Source organism: Pinus tabuliformis, chromosome 7, assembly GCF_031772625.1.
Source record: "Pinus tabuliformis cultivar Carrire ecotype Pingquan chromosome 7, CPIR1, whole genome shotgun sequence".
NCBI classification, from domain to species: Eukaryota; Viridiplantae; Streptophyta; class Pinopsida; order Pinales; family Pinaceae; genus Pinus; species Pinus tabuliformis.
Window position 1 is genome coordinate 305,350,044 of NC_142293.1, and position 24,495 is coordinate 305,374,538.

The following is a 24,495-nucleotide window of genomic DNA, read 5'->3' on the forward strand; positions in this document are numbered from 1 at the left end:
GAAACTAGTCTGCATACAGCCTCTCCTTCTAGTTTGCGGCTCATTGACAAAGCATGCCACTCCTCTGAAAGAAACATTCTCTTCACATCCCACATAGAATTCAAGAGGGATTGAAGAGATATGAAACTCGTGGGAAACCGTGTAATGGTGGGGTGCACCAACTCTTTGTTGTTGGTGAATCTTCTCATCAAGCTAAGCATAGATGTATGATTATATATAAATTTTGTAATGCTTTTTGATGTGTCAACAATATCTTTGACAAAGGGAATTTTCCCTATGTCCTCTAACATCAAATCAATACAATGGGCAGCACAAAGTGTCCAAAATAAAGTAGGATGCCTCTCCATAAGCATTCTACCAGCAGCAACATAATTTGCAACATTGTCCGTTATGACTTGGACAACATGTTGTTCACCCACCTCCAAAATAAACACATCCAGCAAATCACATAAAGTTCTTGCATCTTTGATTTGTGCAGATGCATCAACAGATTTGATAAACATAGTCCTCTTGGGACAACTAACCAAGAAGTTTATAAGGGTTCTCCCCTTTTGGTCAGTCCAACCATCTGACATAACAGTGCATCCTGTTTGTGCCCATGATGCCCTAAAATCCTCCAATCTTTGGGTGCAGTCACGCTTTTCATTTTGAAGAATCCGGCCTCTGAAATCATGATAAGAAGGGATTTTGTACCTCGGGCCAACACTGGAAATAGCATCAACAGTAGGTTGGAAAAATGGATTATTCCTTACAATGCTGAAAGGAATATCACTCTAGAGGAGAAATTTTGCCATCAACCTGTCAGCTTGTTCTTTATCAGTTCTTTTTAGCATTGAACCGATAGATGGCTGTGAACCAGGTGTGGTTCAAGGAACAAAAAATGATGATGCAGCTACCGGATTGACTGATGTTGCAGTAGAACGAGTGCCACTTGGCCCACTTCCTTCAGCTGACCTTTTTAGTTGCCTTTTGAGTTCTTCTTTGGCCTCTCTAGTCTGCTCTAATTCTTCCAATGCTCTCATGGCTTTTTGGATAAGTTCAACATTTGTATTTATACAGGGCCCCACATCATGTCTAGGGATTTGTGCAAGGTGAAACTTCAACCTGTACACCCCCCCATACATCTCCTTTCCACACAACTTGCAACTCAAGTTTTGTCTATCATTCGGAGCACGAGGTACAACATATTCCCAGAAAGGATCCAATTTCCTTGGCATGTTTGTTTTTGAACTTTGAAGTTGCAAACTTGAAGTCTTGAATGGTGTTTTGGTGCAGTTGTGAACCTATGGGAAAATAACTTAATAAGGATTAGGATTACAATTTAACATTTACAAAATTACAAGTTACAAATTTACAAATTACAATTTAGTATTTTAATTTTTAATTTTTACATTGATGATTGAATGAAAATTCAAGTTACCCATAACCCAACCTAAAACAACCATTCCAAAGTTCAAAGTTTCAAACACAAATTACCCAACCATTCCAAACCCAAGTTACCCAACCAAATGGCAAAAACAATGAAAAATTAAAAAACATAAACAATGTTTAAAAAAAATGAAAACAAAAAAAAATTGGTTCCCATAGTCATACCAAGTTACCCAACCCAAAACAATGAAGAAATACAAAAAATTATTTAAAAACAATGAAAACAAAAGAAAAATGGTGCCCATACCAAGTTTCCCGACCAAAAACAATGAAAAACATATAAAAACAATGTTTTTAAACAATGAAAACAAAAAAAAAATTAAACCTCATACCGTTTCTATGGAGAAATCGGTGATCTCCTCTTGATTTTCTCCTCTAAGCACTTAGATTCGGCTGAAAACCCTCTTCAGCTTGTCTCCAACAGCTCCTCCTCCCTCTGCGCGCGCCATTGTCCAAATGAGCAAATGAAAAACCAAAAAAAAGTTTATAAAATCGTGCTGTCCTGACCCCCCACGATTTTTTAAAAAAAAATCGCGATTTTTTCGGAAAAAATCGGCAAAAAAAATTACCACGATTTTTTCGTATAAAAATCGCGATTTGATCGGCAAAAAATAAAAATCGCGATTTTTCATTAAATCGCGATTTTCACAACACTGGGATTGCTACACTGAGATATCTGTGGACCTATGTCCGTCAAAGCTCTCAACGACGCCAAATATTTCCTTACCTTCATTGATGACCACTCGAGGAAAACTTGGATCTATTTTTTGAAAACCAAGGATGAGGTTTTCTGTCGATTCAAGGAGTTCAAGGCTCTAGTGGAGAATCTGCCAGGTAAGAAAATAAAAGTCTTGCGCTCAGATAATGATGGAGAATATATCGATAAGGACTTCACTAATTATTTCGCTAAAGAGGGCATCAGTAGAGAGTGGACAGCTCCCTACAATCCAGAGTAGAATCGGGTGGCAGAAAGGAAAAACAAGACTATTGTAGAAGCAGCTAGGGCCATGTTGTATGATCAGGATATGCCAAAATTCCTATGGGCAGAAACATGCAACACAGCTGTCTACGTTCAGAACAGGACTCCTCATCGGGCATTGGGCAAGATTACTCCAAAGAAAGTCTTCACTAGGAAGACCCCTGAAGTCAGTCATTTCAGGATATTTGGGAGTTTGGCATATTGTCGCAGAAAAGGGGTATCTGGCAAGATATAACGAGAATGCTATGGCATATAGGATCTATCTTCCAGGGAGCAGGAAGGTAGTAGTACGACGAGATGTAAATTTCATAGAGGACAGAGCTTTCAGAAGATCTTGCGAAATGCCTTCCAAGGAGCAATCGAAAGAGGATCCGTTGTTGATGCCTCTTCAACCAACGGAAGTGAAAAATCCTTCCCCAGATCTGGAAGATTCTCAGGATGAGGAGCAAATGAAAGCACCTGTTGGCAGAGGAAGAACCAGCAGGGAACTTCGTCAGATTCTACATGATGCAGAGAACTTCATCGGAGAGCCAAGGAACAGTAAAATGGAGCGAAAATAGCTAGACAGGTATCAGGCGTTAGTAGCTCAGGATGGAGAGCCACCAGCTTCAAAGAGGCAGCTCAGCATCAGGTCTGGCTAGATGCAATGGTGGAGGAGTATAACTCCATAATGGTAAACGATGCCTGGGAAGTGGTGTCAAGTTCTTAAGACAGATCTGTGGTAAGTTCAAGATGGATCTACAAGATCAAATATGCTGTGGACGACAGTATTGAAAAATGCAAGGCCAGGTTTGTGGCTAAGGGGTATGCTCAAAAGGAAGGGATTGACTATGAGGAAACCTTCGCCTTGGTAGCCAGGTATACATCTTTAGGACCGTGATATCTCTTGTAGCCCAGATGGGATGGGAGATCCATCAAATGGATGTCAAGATGTCATTTCTGAACGGGGTAATAAAAGAAGAAGTATACATTGAACAACCAGAGGGCTTTGAAACTCATGAGAAGAAGTCTCATGTACGCAGACTGAAGAAAGCCTTGTATGGGCTGAAGCAAGCACCAAGAGGGTGGTATGGTCGAATAGATGGCTACTTGCAGAAGATGGGGTTTGTCAAGAGTGACGCAGATCTGAGTCTCTACTATCTGGTCGTACAGAGCGAGCCACTTATCTTAGTATTATATGTGGATGATCTCTTCCTGACAGGATCATCCAGACTCATTGAAGACTACAAGAAGAATCTAGCCACAGAGTTTGATATGAAGGATCTAGGACAAATGCACTATTTTCTAGGGTTGGAAGTTTGGGAGTAGAAAGGAGAAATCTTCCTTAGGCAAGGAAGGTATGCTACAGAAATTCTGAAAAGGTTCGGGATGGGAGACTGTAGACCTATGGCTACACTAATGATCACCAACTGGAAGAAGATTGATGCATCAGAAGACAAGGATGTCGATCACACCCTATACAGACAACTCATAGGGTCCCTGATGTATCTAGTCCAATGTTGTACTAATTGTTATCAGGATAATATCGGTGCAAGGAAAAAATCGTAATAATCGGAAAAAAATCGGTAATAATCGAGAAAAAATCATTTGGTACAAAAATATTCATTTTTTTTCAAAATTTTTAATATCTAAACCATCTACGACATAAAATAAATACATTGACACATAAATATGATAAAAGAACTAATATATAAGATGTTTAATATCATTTCTAGTGCTAAAATCACACATAACAGTGAATCATGTCCTTAATAGTAAGTCCTGACTCCTAAGTCCCAACTCAACCTCAAAATATCAAAAAAAAATATAATAATGTATCTCCTATCATGAGTCATAATGTCATATACAATGAAATGAACCAAATAACTAAAGTCTAATACTACTGATTTCCTTTGCCCCTCTAGATGTAGATGTCGGTGGAGTTGGCAGGCCGCAGTAAACTATGGAGTCTGTTGTGCTCTAGAAGCTGAAGAACTAGGAGCTACAGGAGGTAAACGATGTCCTCTACTTGTGACAGGGGTAGCTTGGGTCACATCCTGCTCCTCGAACAATTAAGAAGAAACAAAAAAAAAAATTCCACGATTTTTTCCCAAAAAATTAGGCAAATTTTTTTTTATCCAAGTACTAAGCGCGATTTTATCTTTTTGTTGAAAATATCGCGATTATACGATAATATCGCGATTTTAACAACACTGATCTAGTCAATACCATGCCAGATATTTGCTACGCTGTCAACACCCTCAGTTAGTTCATGATGGAACCAAAGAGGGTTCACTAGGCAGCAGCCACGCACGTTCTCAGGTATTTATAGGGAACAGTTGATTATAGGCTCTTGTACAACAAGGGGAAGGATATCAAATTGAGTGGATTCACTGATTCAGATTGGGTAGGAAGTTCAGTGGATCGGAAAAGTACCTCTGGGTATTGTTTCAACATTGGATCAGGAATAACCTCATGGTGTAGTAGGAAACATAAGTCTGTGGCTCTGAGCTCGTCTGAGGCAAAATATATGGCAGCAAGCACAGCTTCGTGTGAGGCCATATGGCTTAGAAAACTACTGGTAAACCTATTCAGAAGAAATATGGAGGTGACCAGGATCATGTGTGATAATTAGAGTTGCATCAAACTCTCTGAGAATCCAATATTTCATGATAGGTCAAAACATATTGATATCCGGTGTCACTTTGTCAGAGATTGTGTCCAACGTGGAGTTGTATAGTTGAGCTACACTCCTACAGGGGAACAAGTGGTAGATATCCTCACCAAGGCCCTTGGAAAGTCAAAATTTGACTACTTCAGGGAAAAGAAGGGGATGGTAAAGAACCCCTTTCAGAAGTAATGTGTTAGCAGCACGAATGAAGAGGAAGACGGAGCTGCAGTGCAGATGTAGGGTTGGGAGAAAGGACCAATAGCAACACAGAAGCAGAGGGAGTTGCAATGCAGATGCAGTGTTGGGAGAAAGGACCAACAACAGCACAGATGCAGAGGGAGTTGCAGTGCAGATGCAGTGTTGGGAGAAAGGACCAATAGCAGTACAGATGTAGAGGAAGGCGCAGTGCGGATGCAATGCTAGGAGAAAGGATTAGCAGCAGCACAGATGCAGAGGGAGCTGTCGTACAGATGCAGCAGTGACAGTGGTAGAACCATGGGCAGCAGTACAGGATGCAGCAGTGCAGAGGATGCTGCGCAGGGAGGCCTAGTATCAGCGCAGGTACCGATGTCAGATGATCAGAGTAATACTCAGTGAGGAGTATTGCTAGAGCACAGTCCTCGCTAAGAGGGAGTGTTGATTTGGGGTAGCATCAAATGTGCTCTAGCCACGAAATTTGGTGAGAGGTTGGGGCACATGAGATCTCCAATACCCAGAAAGGGTTTGGGCAGATTCTAAACAGATCAGGAGATATTAAAATAATTAATACTTTTAATGGAGTCCCTAAGTCTAAACTTAGGGAAAATAAAATATTAATGTGTATTAATATGAATCCATGTTAGAATGGTCCAAAAGCCCTGGATCAAGACAGATCTAATCTTAGCCTTTGATTAGGGACTTAATCTCGACCGTTGAGATTTCAACAAAAAAAATATAAGAGGAGGCTTAAGGGGCACTTGGAGAACACACTGAGGGAGACCAGTCAGTTCAATTTCTAGAGTAGGGTTTGTTGAGAAATTGAACTAGTGGTTTAGAGAGCAGTTAGGAAGCAGCAAGTACGAAACAAAGAGACGGGAGATCAGCGCAGAAGAGGCAGACGCAGAGCCAGAAGGGCCTGTGTCATCCACACAAAGGCTGCAAGAGTGACGCAGAAGCCCAGAGAGGCTACGCAAAGCCTCAGTAGAATGACGCAGAGGGTTTTGGGTTGACGCAGAGGGTTTCAGTCTTATGCAGAGGTCAATAGGGCCTACGCTGGGTTTAGGTTGGAAGTTTGTCTATCTGTGGGTAAGCCAGTTTGGCACCTTGTTGTACAAGAAAATCGCTGAATAATCAAATCTTCCCTTGCTGCACCGGTTTTCCCACATTGGGTTTTTCAGGTTGTAGGTTGACGCAGAGGGTTTCAGGCTGTAGCAAAGGTCAGTAGGGCCTATGCTGGGTTTAGGAAAGTGCTGGAAGTTTGTCTATCTGTGGGTAAGCCAGTTTGGCACCTTGTTGTACAAGAAAATTGTTGAATAATAAAATCCTCCCTTGCTGCACCAGTTTTCCCACATTTGGTTTTTCTAGGGACATTAGTCCAAAATCACTGTGTCAATGTGTGCATTATTATATATATATATGCATGCCATTTCCTTGCCGTGTAGTATCCTGATATTTTGAAAATTTGTCGTATCTGTTTCAAACCCCATATCCGTATCTGTTCTCGTATCCGTTTCAGTGCAACTTAGGGTTTCACCCTCTAAGTGAGTGACAGGTCCATGGTACATCTGTGAAATGGCAGATGTTAGCTCTCAGTGATTTTCTTGGCTGTAACAGAAAATCGCTGGAGTAACCTGAAACCAGTCTTTTAGATTGGAAGCTAGCCCTTCCACCCTAGGCTCTCTCTGCAGATCTATTACCCAATGTCACTACGATAACAGTCTGTAAATTTAAATCAATGGCTAGATCTTCTGTATGTGATGGAGTTTTGAAAATTGTGGTTAGGCTGAGAAAAAATCCAATGGGCATGGAGTCATGACAGTTTGAATATTAACAAGAAATCTGATGGATTCTCAGTTACCTGGCTATGGCTTATCAAAGGCAGGGTAGATAACACTTTCTTAGACACTTAGATTATCGTTGTAGCTGAAGTTGAATGGAGATAACAGTCCACTACAGTAGAGCATCAAGCAAGGATGAATTCTAAAGTAGCTTTAGAGGGAAAACATGAAAGTATTTGATTGTAGGAAATCAGAGCATCAATAATGAATTTTGAAACCTTTGCTTTCAATCATTTACTGAAGATTATACATAACATGAAATTACTTAGAAAGGAAAAGCATTCACCATAAGAAAACACAGACAGGAAAGTATCATCACAAGAATCTTTGGGCCATAAACTCAAGAACTTCTGATCCAGTCAGATTCAATTAATCTCAAAGATATTGCAAGTTTACACAATAGTTTTTCTCTCTGAAACCGAACCCTTGTTTCATATAAAACACAGTTTATATAGATAAATAAAGTTAACAAACTATCTCTGATTTCTAGGAATCAAATTCAATCTACATACTAAAAATAAAACAAATATGAAAACTGCTGCTAGATGTCTGGACTTGTTGGAATTGGAATCAAATCCCCTTGGATTTGGAATGATCCACTTGGTTGATCTTCTACCATTTGTACTCAATAATTGATGATTCACTACCTTGTAATATGATATTTAATTGGAAAATCACTGTTGCCAGGTGTCCTTTGAAAACTGGATCTTAGCTAACTGTCTCCCTAATTTAATTTCCACATGAGTGATTTGTTAAATTCTCTGTTTGATATGTGGAGCTGATATTCTTCATCAAATCTAAAGTTGATCATTCGGAGGATGATTTGATCAACATTCTGATATTTTGTGCCTTTGGTTTGATTTTCAAATCTCCATGTCCTGAAATTGGACACTCTGTGTTACACTAAGCTATGCATTTCCAACTGTTGTCGCAATTACGTGAGTGTTGTTGATGCCTTTACTCAGAAATGTGGATGACTTTGGAAATGTATTTGGCACTTTTCTGTTTGATGCATTTGGCAATTGATTCTACAGTGTTGGCATTATTTGACTATGGAACCCCTCTTCTAGATGCAACGTGTTAAATCGCATGCCATCCTGGCAATTGGTCAATCTTTCAGAGCTCTGTGAATACTTTCCATAACCCTTGTACACCTGTTGCATTTTTTAACACTTAAGCCTTTACACCGAAGTGGTCTCCTTCAAATAAGTCTTTTCTCTTTTAACAAAGATAATGGACATGAACTTCATCAATTTCAATGAGCATTTTAACAAACTCAGACCCAACCATTGTAAGGCAATTGATGCATACTCACCTGAATTTGACAGCTTATGCCTTTCGCGAGCTTTTCACTTGGGAACCTTAGCGCTTATACTGAAATCCAACTTGCGTTTTTATGCTACCATGAATGGGGTATATCCCACATTGGTGTGAAGATATAGAATTAATTTCTTTATAATGCTCATTAGCCCCAAAGTCTTTTGATGCGTTGTGCACTTATCAAACTCCCTTGTGGGCTCCTGCTCGGCTTGGTGCTCAATACATTAGGTGCTGGCTTGTGACAACTATTTAGTCTATGAAATAGATTTGGAGATTTGGCTTTGAGCCCAACAACTTTTTAATTTTTTTTTTATAAAAAACTCTGCATGTTAACGTTAGCAAGTCCGAGAGCAAACAAAGCCTTTAAAAATCAAACTAAAGACCATAGAATTTTAATTTTTTTCCAAGAGAAATCCAAGATTTTGACCTGATGAACAGTGCACTGTGTCTCAGGAGCATATTGACCCTTCAAAACCAAATTTTTGCCAAAAATTCTCACATTTTTACTGGCAAGATTTGAAATCTCGATTGACTCGTTAAAAAACATTTAATTTGGCAGCGCTCCTTATGACATGGTATACATCGTTTGCTGTCTTTTAATTTATATCGTAATGATGAGCGTTGTCAAATTAAAAGACAACGCTTGTTTTAAAATGGAAAAATCGATGTTGTTTTAGGACCCCAGACTGAAATGTCAAACTTAGAAGTGCTGATTTCAAAGGAATCTTGTATGTGATAATAACAGGTGTCATGTGAAATAGTGATGGAATGGAATGGGGCAACAGGGAAGCTCCAAGCCACATGCCATGGTAGAAGGGAGCTATGATAAGGGAAGCCAACACATTTGTTGTATAGATGTAGGAGGGAGCATTCATGGTACATGAGTTACCTCGACCTTTGTTTTTCCACCCTTCTTCATACTCCTTTTGCCCTTAATTGACTTTTATTTCTTTTAACTGCTTGGGGCTCCAAGGGATGAGAGCATGATGTGTATGATATGGCAGTGATTACCCCCGTAAGGTTGGGCAGTTCATCGCTCACCAAGGGTTGGGACAATTACAGGTTCCTTAATGATGCAAGGAGTGCACATAGGGGCCCCAGGAACGAGGGTGATGGCCATATTGATAAGGGGTAGAGCTCATGTTTGGTTTTTTCCCACTCGCTAAATTCTTATGTCTTGACCATCTTTTGCATTTTGCGATACATTTCTTGTTGTAAGTGGCCAAATTATGCTTTTAACTTTCTTTTTAGCTACATCAACTTTCGGGGCATCGTTCTAGGTCCGACCTAAAGTGTGGACAAGGGGAGGGGGAGGCTAACACCTTGTGGACCCAATGGACAAATGTGGACCCAGATGGGAAAAGTGTAAAAAGGGGTTATAATGAGTGGAGGGGAGTGAGATATATGGTGTTGGGAAGCGGGACCACACAACCAAAATCAGGGTTTTTCCATGTAGTGCCACTCCTAAAGCTAGTAGCCAATAGAGGAGATCCCACTGGACTAGGATACAAGATTAAACACCAAGTTGGGACAAGGGAACAAGAGTACAAACCAAGCCCATTCTTTTTGCTGAATCCCCCCAACGATCCATGTCCAAATGTTCCCAAGAAAAACAAGCAAATATACCTATGTACATAATGAAAGCCATACCTTCGGGGTTGGAGGGCCCACCTTCAAACATACAATCATAACAGATGGTCGAGGGGACATAATAGCTGGTTCAGGTGGCACAGTGAACTATTTGGTCGCTGCAAGGGGTTGCTGGCTGTCGACCGAAGACATAGTTATGAGAAAAATTCTCATATGGGTGTCACCCATTGGTGGAGGGTAACAGGTACCTCTCCTGATTGGAGTACATTTGGATTTGTTTGCCATATGGATCTGGAAGTCCATTTGCTCCTTCCTATGGTTGGAGAAGTAGTTTCTAATTCCTGTCATGTGTGCTGACGCTCCACTGTCTATATACTAGACACCCTGTGAAGTCGAGCTAGAGAGGCAAGCTATCTGAGCGAATTCATCTTCCAATTTGGAAGACAAATCTGTAGCATCCTGAATACTAAATCTCTCTGCGGCCATACTGGAAAATATGAGAAACTCAAATACATTGGAGAAGTCCTGGGTATAATTCTTCGTGTGCTTTTCTCTTCCTTGCCCTGTGCTGATTTGCTGTTGCAAAACCCTTGCTGCAAAATCACTGCGCTAGATCTGCTCTGCGAAATAACTGATCTGCTCTCTGGAACCCTTTCTGACAATCTCTACTGCATGTTGCTACTGCTCTGAGACAAATTGAGCTTTTCCTCCAAGCTGGACTGGAAATCTATTTGTTGTCTCTCCTACAATTCACACTGCCTAGTTAGGCCTGCGCATATCTTGAAATTCGTGCTTCAGATCTCCTTTTGAACTGCAAAAATATCTCTTTTTTTTTTTTTTCTTCAGTTCTAGAGCCTCTGATCTGATCTTTGTTGCTCTAAAACCATGTTAAAATTCCTTGAATGCAATTATTGGATATTTATCTTCTAACTGTTAGCAGTTCATTTTTCTTTTGAATTATTATTCGACAAATAACGATAAATTCACAATTACAGTCTTCACAATTAAAAATGTTGTGGAATTATAAAATACGGAACTGAGAAATAGATGCGCACACACAAAAATAGACAACGTTGTTTTTGGACAATTGTTCCTTGAAAACCCCCAAAGGGAAAACTAGTGTAGTGGATGAGGTTTTTATTAATTCTTCAGCATATCCAGGAGTACAATAATCTGCTTTCCAATCTGGCAAAGCTTCGACAATATACTACTGGAAAAATAATCTGCTTGCCAATCTGGCAAAGCTCCAACAATATACTATAGGAAAAATAATTTGGAAGACACCCTTGTTTCCCTCTGCAACTGATCTGGCTCTCTGGCGAACTCACACTTCTCCAACTGCTCACTTTGCAGTCCAGAAATGCGCACTGCTTGCGTAGATAGATTTGTACAACCCTTGAAATGCCTCCAGGTTAGACGTCTAGCCTCCCTTTGCCTTCGGAATCCACTCACTTTGCCTCCGGTACACTGATCCAGCAATTGGCAATTGAAACGTGGCTCTTCTGTAAACTTGCACTAGGTAAACTGGCTAACTCACACCACTGTATTCGACCTCTTCTACAGATGAACTCAACCTCCTCTTTGCTATCTCTTGGACACTAGAAAACACTGAAGAAAATTCCTTCGGACTCTTTCTCCTGAATCTCTGTGAATCCCTTGCTTTGATGCTTTCCCTAGCTTCAACTACGCCCTTGTTGAATACCTACAACTGGGTAGTCGAACTGCTCAACTCATTGACCGTGTCTATCTCCAAGGCCTTCAACTTGCTCTTATAATCTCTTGTTGGGGTCTCAATGTCCATGGTTACATCTTAATCTATGGCTAGGATCATCTTGACTTCATCCATGGAAGTCTCTAGAGAAAAATAGAACTTCCTTATGAATACACTTTAATTAACACGTTTTCCTAAGTTAGACCTAGGAAATATTTAATTATGGCTAATTAAGTTAATTAAGGTGTTTCAAGTCGTTTATTGCGAAACCTTTTCTGGGTTTTGGAGATCTCGTGTTCCTTAGCCTATTAGACACAAACTGAGACTAGAACACCTGTCCACTGCTACCAAATACAAAAATAACACATCGCCCATCAGGGGTTGGGACCATAGTTTTAAAAAATGTTTTTAAAAGCCGGTTATTGGTCTAATCGGCCGGTTAGCAAGGCTGCCGGTCTAGACCGGCCAAAAAATCCGGTTTGAATGGCCATTTCTCCATTTTTTTTGCCCTAACCGGTGAAAACCGGCCGGTTTAGGACGGAACCGGCAAACCGGCCGGTTCCGTCCTAAACCAGCCGGTTTTAGGCATGCCCATCGTAAAGTGAAAAGAACGGACTTCTGAATGTGGTTTAGGGGTTTTGGGGGAAAACTAAGGGTGTTTTCCCTCCAAAAGCACCCTCTCCAAGCCTTTAAGAGGCCCCTCTCACTCTCATTTGTCTCACACAACTGATTTGGAGTGTTTGTGAGTTTGTTTGTGAGCTTGGAGAGTGTTGAGTTTTTGTTGAAGTAGTCATCTTGGAGTTGGAGTTGGAGCTATTTTGGAGATAGTGTGTAGCTGTTAGTGGAGTTGTCATCTTCAAGAGGAGGCTAAGGAAGCTAGTTTGCATTTCCAGGTAAGGATTTGCACTTGAAAATTCCTCATTTGACTGCTATCCATGAATTAATTTTTTTTATGTGTTATAAACTTCTCACTTCTATGATATATCATCTATGCTATGAACTCTCTATCTCTATGCTATCAAATTTTGTAGCTTGCATGTGCATTTTTTTTCCCACATTTATCTTTGGTTTTCAATGTTGCTTAGCTGCAATTTTTTTTTAAATGGCAGATTTCTTTGCAAATTGTTATTATTTCAAGCAAACATGGCTCCAAAAGGAAAGGACAGTGCATGGGCTCATTGTGATGTAATTGATGGAAAAATGATATGCAAATTATGCCATAAATCTATTAGAGGTGGGGGTATTCTTAGGTTGAAACAACACTTGGCTGGGATAAGAGGCCAAGTAAAGCCATGTGATGCACCAAATGCACTGTTAGGTCCTATTAGGGCAGAATACATTTCCAAGCTTGAAATTTTTTATGAGGATAAGGCTAGGGAGAAGGCCGTCCAAGATGACATTGCAAGGAAAAGGGAATTATTAGAAGCCATGAAAGAGAGTCGGTATGATGATTATGAGATTCAAGACTCCTCTTCTATCCCTTCCACCAATGACCCCTTTCACTATGTTCATCCTTCTTTTGGCCAACCATAAAAAGGAACAAAGAGAAAAAACATCCAAAGTTATTTCTCATCTTCTGCCAACATTGCCTCTTCTAATCCCACTTCCTCCCAGCCAAGTTCTCAACCCACTTTGGATCAACATTGGAAAAGACAATGCAAAGAAACTTCTCATCAATACATTGCTAGATGGTGGTATGATTCAGATATCCCATTTAATGCTGCTCGCTCACCTTATTACCAAGCTATGTGGGACTCTGTTATAGCTGCAGGAAAGGGCTTCAAAGGCCCTAGTATGCATGACTTGAGGGGAGCTTTTTTGCAAAAAGAGAGATCTTCCATTGATGAGTATTTGGTTGAGTTTAAAGATTCATGGCTCAAAACAGGTTGTTCCATCATGTCAGATGGATGGACCGATGGAAAAAACCACACTATCATTAATTTCCTTGTTTCTTGTCCTCAAGGAACCATGTTTTTGAAATCAGTTGATGCATTTGATAAGGTAAAGGATGCAACCCTTCTATTTGAGCTTTTGGATAACATTATTCAGGAAGTTGGGGAGCAGCATGTTGTGCAGGTCATCACTGATAATGCCTCAAACTATGTTCTTGCTGGAAAGATTCTTGAGACCAAATATAAGACCATATTTTGGACTCCATGTGTTGCACATTGCATAGACCTCATGCTTGAGGATATAGGCAAAGTGGGGTGGGTAAAAAAAATTGTAGAGCATGCCAAGTGCATTACAAAATACATTTACAACCACTCATGGGTATTGAGCCTAACGAGGAAACACACTGGGGGAAAAGAGCTTGTTAGGCCTGCAATTACGAGATTTGCAACTCACTTCCTCACGTTGTAATGTCTCAATGGTCAACATAAAAACTTGCAGAAAATGTTTTCCTCTGAAGAATGGTCTGAATCTCGGTGGGCTCATAGACCAGATGGAAAAGACACCAAAAAGAAAGTGTTAGACACTTATTTTTGGAAAAGGTCTCTAGAGTTTGTGAAAATTACGGAGCCCCTTGTTAAGGTGCTAAGGTTGGTGGATGGGGAAAGATTGGCCATGGGCTACATTTATGAGCTATGGATCAGGCAAAGGAGCAGATACGGGCAACTTACAAGGACAAGTTAGCTAAATATGGCCGTATATGGGAGATCATTGATAACAGATGGAACAATCAACTCCATCGTCCTATACATGCAGCTTGGTATTTTTTGAACCCAAAGTATCCCTATAAAAATCGGCTAGGAGATCTACATGATGGGGAGGTCAGAGCTAGATTGATTGATTGCTTGGAGCGCATACATAGACAACTTACTGTTTTCAATATGGCAGGTGGTCCTTTTGGTAAAAACTTGGCAAAGATGGCAAGAGATGTGGACCAACCAGGTAAGCAATTCCAATTTATTTTTCTTCTCAAGTTAAAATTGTTTACGTTCTTTACAATTCAAATTATAAACTAAGTTACTAATTAATGTCCTTTTCTTTGCAACACATTGGTGGGAGTCATTTGGTGGCCAGTGTCCTCAATTGCAAAGGTTTGCAATTAGAGTCCTCAGTCAAACTTGCAGTGCTTCAGGTTGTGAGCGCAATTGGTCTGTTTTTGAGCGCATACACACGAAGAAGAGAAACCGTTTGGAACAAAAACGGTTAAATGATCTTGTTTTCGTGCAATACAACCTTCGACTGAGGAGGAACCAAATGATGAGCAAAACACCTGATCTAGATCCCATTGTGTTGGATGATATTGATCCAACATCAGAATGGGTGGAGGAGACTGAAGATCCTATGTTTGAGGCTGATTTTGATATGGACATGGCTTTAGCAGGGGATGAAGCAGATTATATGGCAGCATCAGAACTAGGATCAATAGCGACATCAAGGAAAGGCAAAGAACCAATGGAAGGCACTAGTCGTGCAGGTCGACAAACTCGTGCTTCCATTAGGTCTACTTCTATTGTCATTGGTGGCATTGATACTGAGGTTGCAGATCAGGCTGAGGCATCCTCAGACTTTGAACTAGATGATGTCTATGTAGCTCCTGATGATGATCGTGTCTAGTAGTGGTGATGAACTTGATGATTGATCATGTGTACATTGTAGACTTGTAGTAGACTGTAGGCCAATGGCCTCATAGCTTGCAACATTGTTTTTGGACTTTATAGGCCATTTAGAGCCTCATTTCTTATGTATTTTGCTATTTTGTCGATGATATGTATTGCACTCGGTGCCATTTTGATATATTCACCTTTACATGGTATATAAATGAGCAAACTTTGCATATTTTGTCTCTATTGGCTTGGAACCATGGTTTTACATCTTAAAAATAGTTTTTTTTTCATTAAAAATTAATTATTTAATATATTTTTTTAAAACCGGTTCGTTTAGACCAAACTAGTCCTGGTTAGACCGGTTCCGGTCGGTAAACCGGTTCATTAGGTGGACCGGTCCGGTCATCGGTTTCGGTTTTAAAAACATTGGTTGGGACATGCAAGGGTTCCTTGGCTTCTATGAGATAGAGCCCAAGAAATGGGTGATGGCCATATGATAGAGGTAGATCTCATGCTTGGCTTTTGCCCATGCGCTAATTTGTAAGATTCAACCATATTTTCCATTTTGATTTTTCTTGTAGCCATCACATGCCCTTTCTTTTTTTTTAGTTGCATCAACCTCCCAAGGTGCATTTCTAGGCCCTACCTAGGTATGAGGATGTGTGGATACGAAATCTCAAAGAACCAATGGTTAGTGGAACCTAAAGAAGGGAGGTGTAATAGGGGCTCATACTGTGAGATGTGAAGTGGTAAGTATGGAATAGGGAGAGATGGGGCTATGCTATCTCAATCATGGTTTCCCAAGTAGTGCCCCTCTTGTAACCATTGGGCCATTAGGGGAGGTCCCACTAGACTAGGATTGAAAATTAACCCCTAATTAAAGGTGAGGGAACAATACTATGGCCAAGATCCTTCTTCCTTTCAAGTTATCCCATAATCGATGCCAAAATGGCCAAATACAAACAAGCACAAGCACTCAATTGCAAAATGATTAATGTACCTTTTGATCAGAAGCCCACCTTCCAACATGTGCCCTTGACAAATGGGCGAAGAAACATATGACTGATGCAGGTGGCAGAGATATGAATGGCATGTCACATCAGCCACAAAGTGGGTCTCAGGGGCTGCTTGTTGGAAGAAATGAATAGGAGAAAAACTTCTCCTAGGGGTTGCCTACTTTTGGTGGGTAACATGGCTTTTTTATTTTATTTTATTATTATTTTTCTATATTTTCTCTCAAGCGTACATGTTATGAAGGGAGAGTCTAAAAGTACCCTTTCTTCAGGGTACTTGTGGGCACCCTTTGTTTCATGGGGACACCCACTTTTTCATGGCAATGTCCCCATGTGTGTTTCCTAGGGTCACCCCTCAAGGGATACTTGAGAAAATGCCCCCATGGAGTACCTATGTCTCTGGAGTGCATTCATTACTCTTGGAAACATGTCCTTTGTGTAACATTGGTGATTCATTTACCTTTTTCTTTGGGAAAATGAAAAATATTTTTTCTTCCTATATAGTGTTAGAGTCTAGATCAATACAGTGGTATTTGATGCTAATTTACAAATTTATAAATAGCATTTGTAATCATTAGCATTTGATAAATTGATTTGTTCAACCTTATTGGTTGGTAGGTTGTTTTCCATTGATGTTTTAAAGGAGTAATTTGAGCTTGGTGCAAAATTAAACTAATGATTTTCTTTTTACTGTTATTGCATTTTAGGGAGGAGATGGAGACACCTAAGGTATGGGCTCAAATCTGTATCCAAAGTATGGTGCGATTGGCCAAAGAAACCACTACTGTGCGGCGAGTCCTAGAACCAATATTTCAATACTTTGACATGGGGAAGCATTGGTCTCCTGAGAATGGATTAGCTGTTTCTGTTCTTCGTGACATGTCGTACTTAATGCAGAATACAGGTACAAAATCTATTAGGAGTAAAGGTACATGTTTTTGTAGTGTATTTTATCTAAGCATTTGAATACATGGTTAGTGAAATGCATTTTTTTATTGTTTTCAAAATAGGAAAAGTTTTTTGAACAACTGTGGCAATATGCAAGTGTTAGTCTAAAAATTGTGGTGCTTCCCTTTTTTAACAATTAATAGAGAGGCATTGAAATTGATATCACGCATTTTTATTAAGAGATGTCATCACATCTAATTGCCAAGATTTGGTGATGGCCAAGATTTTGACTCATGTTTTAAGGGACTAGAGCTTAGTTGAATAGTGTCAAAACATGTCATGTAATAGAAATTGAAAGTATCTTTTAAAGTTAGTGAAGGTTTGTCATTTTTTTTTCTCGGATAATAAGTCATATATTATACAATTTCACTATGCTATTGAACTAGGCATGGCAGAAATTTTCTTCGCCTCCCTTTATAAGTGAGGAGAGCATCTTTGACTGAGTCACTATTCAACTGATGTGATATTTGTTCAGAAGATGGACTCAGTATGTGAGTCTTTCGACTGGGTATTGGATGGAAATTTTGGCCTATCTGGAATCAGTAGTCATGCTCCATGTTGGTGGAAATATGGGCTGATTATGGCATAAAGTAGAAGTAGAATGTGGTTTCAAGTTTACGGTCACTATTAGCGGTCACCAAAAGATCTGGGAAGTAAAATATTCATATAAATTATGCTCACTTCTCTAAAGTTGACATTTGTGTATATGAAGAAACCCTTTGTTGGCTCAGCAGTTTTTATTTCTTGTACATTGTGTTTATATATATATATTTCTTGTACTATAGTACCTTAATGATTTCTTTTTCACATGGTTGCTTGGTTCCCGTTGAAATCCTTCTTTTGAGTCTGAAGTCCATGACCATGTATTTTTTGGTTAAACCAAGGTGTGTGAGCATAATGTTCCATTATGGCTTGGAATAGAGTATATCTTCAACTCGTGAGATTTATAATTATTAGTTACTTTTTTTGGTATTTCCTGGCTTTACTTTTGGTTTGTGACCCATTATAGATTATATTGGCTGCTGTTACCCTATCTGTTCATATGGTAGTTCTTTGTATGCATGATGATAGGCAATATGATTTGATAAGGTATCTATAGAGGGAAGGTTGCATCTATTGTGATTGATTGTCACATAAAAGGAACGGACCTACTAATTAACTTGTATTGGTCGACCTATAAGAGTGTTTATGATTATGCAATATTGTTTATATGGATCAGAATTAAGTATAATGTGGGTTTGGTGACTGGTCTAATTGGGTAGCGAATAAAGGGGTAAGCTTGCATCTTGATGTAAACCCAAAGGGTTCTGTGTCCTGACATATTGAGTTAAACTTAGGCTATTGTTGTTTATAACATTTTGACATGAGAAAACTGCAACTAGGCAAAATTGGGTATGTGTCTAAAATACTTTGCACCATTTTTTTGAATGCATACTCGTGATAATGATATTATTTTTAAGTGCTTTCATTCCAGTGTTAATGCAGATAAAGTTTGAAATATAGAAATATTGAATATCTATCCTATATTTTCTAGTTTTAAGAGGGAGTTGTGTAGCAAAGAAATCATATGCAATTTAGTGTTTATGCCAAATACATTGTCACTACCTCCGTCCTAAGGCAGATATGAATTGAACTAAGACACATTAGGATTACAGATTTGGGAAGGTACGGGTTTTGGTGTCATTTGTTAGTATTTAGACTCATTGAAGATAATGATTTTGGTGTCATTTGTTAGTATTTAGACTCATTGAATATACTGATTTTGGTGTATTTCCTCTAGCCAATATAAGGAATCACTTATATGAGAATTGTACATTGTGAAGGAACTAAGACCACATGAGTTATGAATGAGAGAATACACACACACACACACATATGCACATGAATTTATTCTTGTCATCTTGACATAGAATTACAGATGATTATTTTGTTATGGTACATCTTAGGTTTATTGGGAGTTACTCTCTTAATTCTCACAAGTCAATGTGTAATGGACCATCGTTTTTGTTATATGCGAGAGCCATGCTCCCCTTCTACATAAATGTTTATTATGATTTTTTGAGCAACTTGCGTCAATGCAATCAGTATTAGTGCAACAATTCTTGCACTAACACCATAAATCTCCCACAATTATATATTTTTATTGAGAGATATTCTTTTTAATCCTTATAAGTAGTTATGTAACTGAACATCATTTTTGTACTTGGGAAATCATGCTATCCATCTATATTTGGCATATGTGTTTTTTATTGTGTTGTTTTGGGTGATTTGGTTCACTAAAGCTTTGACACCTTCTAAAACCTAATGGGCTTACACACATCACTAGTAGTATATTTGCTGTAATTTTGCAAACATTATTATATGTGGAAGCACTCATAAGTAATTTATAATGTAATTTATCTAATAAATCTTGATTTAATAAAGTTAGAGCTATTTGCAAAAAACCCAATAGCGAAAAGATTCTACCAACTAAGTTTATTGCATACTTTGTTTTCACAATTTTGGAGGCCATCACACGACAATAGAATTTTTTCTCAAAAGATGCTCAAAGGTCGGGAGATGCTTCACATAACACAAAATTCCTTTCTCTTATGCCACGGACCCTAGTCTTCTTTTGTCACAAGAGCTACAAGAACAATGCTTCTTCTCTCCCAGGGTTTCACTAAACCCTAGTTTTGTTTACCTCATTTGGGAGATAACCTAACCCTAGAATTTTTCGTTGTATTCTTCAAGGACCCTAGAGATCAAACATAGAGAGAGATTACATTAATGAAGAATACAAGGAGAGAGAGAGGTGCATGCCACTCCTCACATCTCTACAATAAGTGAGTGATGAGTGATGAATAGAAATACATACTCCTTTTATGATATGAGACGTAGTGGAGGACCACATATGAAGCACTACACTACAAAAATGCACATGTCAAGTTCCAGCGTGAAGTCATGAACAAGACTCCAAGGCATGAAAAATTGACGACAGGTGCCTAATGCTCTTTCTCCAAGAGCCTTGAAAGCTCCAACACTCATCCTTTGTTATGTGCTTCTTTGGGTCCACTCTACATACATGATCACTCCCTCAACCCAAGTCAACATAAGTCAAGTGCAAGCTTCCATGCAAACAATCCAAGTGTGCCTATGCAAGATAGGGTTGGACATGCTCCTTTAGAATGCCCAACACTCCTCCTTCAAAGCAAGGTGTCCTCCTAACAAACAACTAACCTTGATGTGACCAATATGAAGAATGCCACCAAGGTGTGTAAAGGTGTCTAATGTTCTAAGGAAGTAAGCCACATAAGCATCCATACGAGGTCAAGCGATTCATGAGCATGCCACCTTGATATGTGCATGCCCATCATGGAACAACCAAGGGTCATCCATACACCATGCATGTAGAGATCACATGAAGGACCCTCAAGCACGGTGTAAACACATTTTGTGTAACCTGAAACACTCCCTCTTTATAAGGAAAGTGTTTTCACAAACATTAGTCTATTCCCTCTGCAACTCACCCATACCTAGCATCTAGAAATCTATAATTGTTACAGTCTCGAGATGAACTTAAACATATTTCTCCATCAAGGCATCACGCCTCATCTGCTCGAAACTAGAGGTTGGCTTACAAATGGAAGAAGTCAATGCAACATGAATAACATATCTCCTAGGAGTTATACTCACCCTCACTAAAGATATTGGCACTCCCTCTTGTTTCTGGGCATCTTGTAATGTGCGGGTAAACAATCTCAACTTCTTGCAGGCTAGAGTAGTAGGTGAATGCAAATACATCCCAATTTTGCATCGTTGACTCTTGGATCTGATTCTGCTCTAATTTTCCTTATTAATATAAAAGTGTAGGAGGATTGTTCTGGGTCATTTATATGCTGTTTTATGTCTGATTTCTCTTGTTATTTCTGCTGCAAATTAATTTTCAGAAATTAAAATAGAAAGGTATTTATCTTATGGCAGTTTCAGAAATTTTATTTAGGTAAAATATTTTTCTTTATTTTGTGTAAACTGTGGAGATAAAATAGCTCTGATCTTGTATTAGAAAATTAATAGTAAACCCTAGGGGAGAACCTGGTGTTGAAGATGATGATGGTTCTTAGGGCTCGTTGTAAATTTAGTACTTCTACTATAGTAAAAGAGATGAAGAGTAGAGTTAACATTTTATATGATTTTGGACTCTTTTTCTTTTGGGATGTAAGGATAGGGAAATATTATGGATTTCATGTATTCTTGATGATCCACAAAGGTTATTGCTGCCTCAAAATCTAGCAGGCCTTGTGAGAGGGCTCACAAGACAAGGACTAGACCAAGGGACAACACTATGCAGTGGAGGCCCACTATCACCACAACCACAACCTCCTGCTCTTTAGTGGATTTTCACCACAAGGGAAATATTATGGATTTCATGTATTCTTGATGATCCACAAAGGTTATTGCTGCCTCAAAATCTAGCAGGCCTTGTGAGAGGGCTCACAAGACAAGGACTAGACCAAGGGACAACACTATGCAGTGGAGGCTCACTATCACCACAACCACAACCTCCCGCTCTTTAGTGGATTTTGACCACAAGGGATGCTTTGCTATGTAGGTCACCTAATAGGTATTCAGAGTTTAAGGCTTAGAGGTGACAAGGATAGGCTCAAGGAAAGGCAGTTAGCTTAAGGACAAAGCTCAATGAACAAAGGGAAGGAAAAGCTTGCCCTCCAAGAGACCTATTTAAGGCTCATGTTAGGTTTAATGAATAGGCAAGGAGAAAGACTTACAATTTACCAAGGTGCGGAATGTTGAAGGAAAAGTAACTAGGTTCGGTTTTCATTATGACTTGTATCTATAATATTATGAAGAAAATTGTTATTCCTTGCATCATGGGTTTCATGAGCAAGATGTGTTTACCATAGGTCAAAGACTTCTTCTTGATGTCTTTAGGATTTCCTATGTTTCATCATAAGTGTTATGAAAGTCATAAGATCAAAGGTTAAGCTCCAAGATAAGTGTCACTATTATCATGCAAAACCGCTCTACAATATGCAGTAAATCTCCTTGATATGTCGGCCCAAAACTAAGGCACTCCTGTCGGCTTGATACATGATCATTGACTCATATATATAGGAGTTAACATAAGGTCAAAAGGATCATCTTCGGAATAGTCTACGCATCATAGTCATCGATAAAAGGAACGCATACACTGTAGGTATCTCGGAAACATCTCAGTCTCAGAAGTTTGGTCTCGATATATAAACATGTCTTTGGAACAATCTTCTCATCACAGTCATCAAGCAAAGAACGATTACACAGTGAAGTCTCGGAAGCATCACGGTCTCAGAATTCTCACAATACATAGACAGTACTCTATACTTCGCAAGTCTGTAATAGAAACTCGGTGTTACAGTCCTCGCAAGCCTGTAAGAAAATATTGATGATACAGTCCTCACAAATCTGGAAGAAGAAGCTCGGTGATACTTCTCTTGGTAGTCAGTAAGAAGATCGATTATATACCTCTCTCGAAAGTCTATAGGGAGCTCAGGAAACTTCGAAGTCTGTAAGACATTGATATCTCTCGGAAGGTCACTCATTGTAATATATATATCTCATAACCAATTAATGAACTATGCATATATATCTATATCTATATATAGACATTGGCAGTACTAAGTACAACACTAAGGTGTGATCTCTCTCATATCTATTGCATCCAATGAAGAATCAAAGGACTGTGGCCAATCGATAGAAGAAGGTGTTGAAGACAGTGACATAGAAGACATAAGGAGAAGGAGTACAGTGATATCAAGGCAGGAAGTTGTAGACCAAGCAATGCAGAGAATAGTGACACTTATCTTGGAGGTAACCTTGTGTTTATTTTGTCAAGGGTCTTGGTATTCGTTTAAATGTCTATAAGAAGAGATTCAAGGATTTTACTCTCAAGAGGAGAGTTTTTGCCCTGGCTTGGAGCCAACATCTTGAGTACTTTTTATTATTATTGATCATCCATGTTGATAACTGCTTGAAGAATTGAAGAATACAGTAATATAACAAAGCTAATTGAGGAAGACAACACAAACTGTTATCAACAAGTTTGAGAAGAATCACTAAATCATGAGTTGCCCTAGATTCTTCAACATGGTATCAGAGCTATGGTTCATGAAGGGCATGAAGGAGATTGACTATATCACAAAAAAGCTTGTGAAGAAGTGTTCATCCTAGTGAAGGGTCACAATGCCTATATATCACAGTCTCGGTTAAAAGGGTCTCAGTACTATCACAGTCAACACTGTTTCGAATAGAAGTGTCTATAGCACAGTCACAGAGGAAATATCTACATTACAAAGATGTCTATACCACAACCTCAGTCTCAGGCATATCATAGTCTCGGAAGAATTACAATATGTCACAATCCCGGTCTTAGCCCATGATGATGCTCTAGTCTCAGCCTATGGTGATACTACAATCTTTGCGTAACCTGGAGCTACCATGGTAAGAAAAGTCTAACTGATTCAATGTCATCACAGTTAGATGAAATGATTCTCCAAAAATCTGAAGTAACCAAGTCAAAGGTATGTATGAATCTCTAAGATTAGCTAGTTTAATTTGTAACCTTCAGATAGTCCATGTGATTCTTAGATATGAAATAAATTAAATTGATCCTATATATTCTAGAAGAAATCTAACTTGAAAAATAAAGGCATATTCTTGGTACCACCGTTTTGCTTGAAAGCATGTATTGCCGTCCACTAATAACTATTCTAAGGAAGGACTTGCTAAAAGATCAAGGAGTATGAAGGAAGGCATCACAAAGGTTTGTTAAAAGTCACAGGTATTTCTATATTATAAAGTTTTGTTATTCTCTTTGTCAAATCCTATCTACACTACTAACGCTCATCTTGTTTAGCTCTCTTAAATCGTAAAAGATTCTTGTTTGAGGTAATTCATCATCCGATGAATCTTCCACCCTATTCATTTCTAAATTGTTTAAATAGAAAGAACCTTGAAAGGTTCTTTGGAAACCCTAACCTAAGGGCATATTGATAAGATGTCAATCCCTAAACCTTCTCAAGGATATTAATGATAAAATATTGCTACATTGATTGACATAAATTGATGATGTGTGAAACCCTAAACCTAATTAGGGCTATCAATGAAGAAATTCCTATATTGGTTGATTTATTGGTGATGTCATATTCGAGTTTTTGATATGATCATGGAAGCTCTAACCTATTAAGGTTGAAATCTTGAACCCTTGAAGTTCTGATAGAATTTGCTTTGACA

The 24,495-nt window shown here is 39.0% G+C and overlaps 1 protein-coding gene across 1 annotated transcript in view; it reads left to right on the plus strand.

Annotated features, from left to right (window-relative positions):
* The window catches only part of LOC149247084 (protein SEMI-ROLLED LEAF 2-like), a 268,352-nt gene that overhangs the window by 30,992 nt on the left and 212,865 nt on the right, over window positions 1–24,495 (plus strand). Inside the window, exon 4 of the mRNA XM_089443366.1 lies at window positions 16,989–17,185. Coding sequence (XP_089299492.1) covers window positions 16,989–17,185 — 197 coding nt within the window. The remainder of the gene's footprint in view (window positions 1–16,988; window positions 17,186–24,495) is intronic.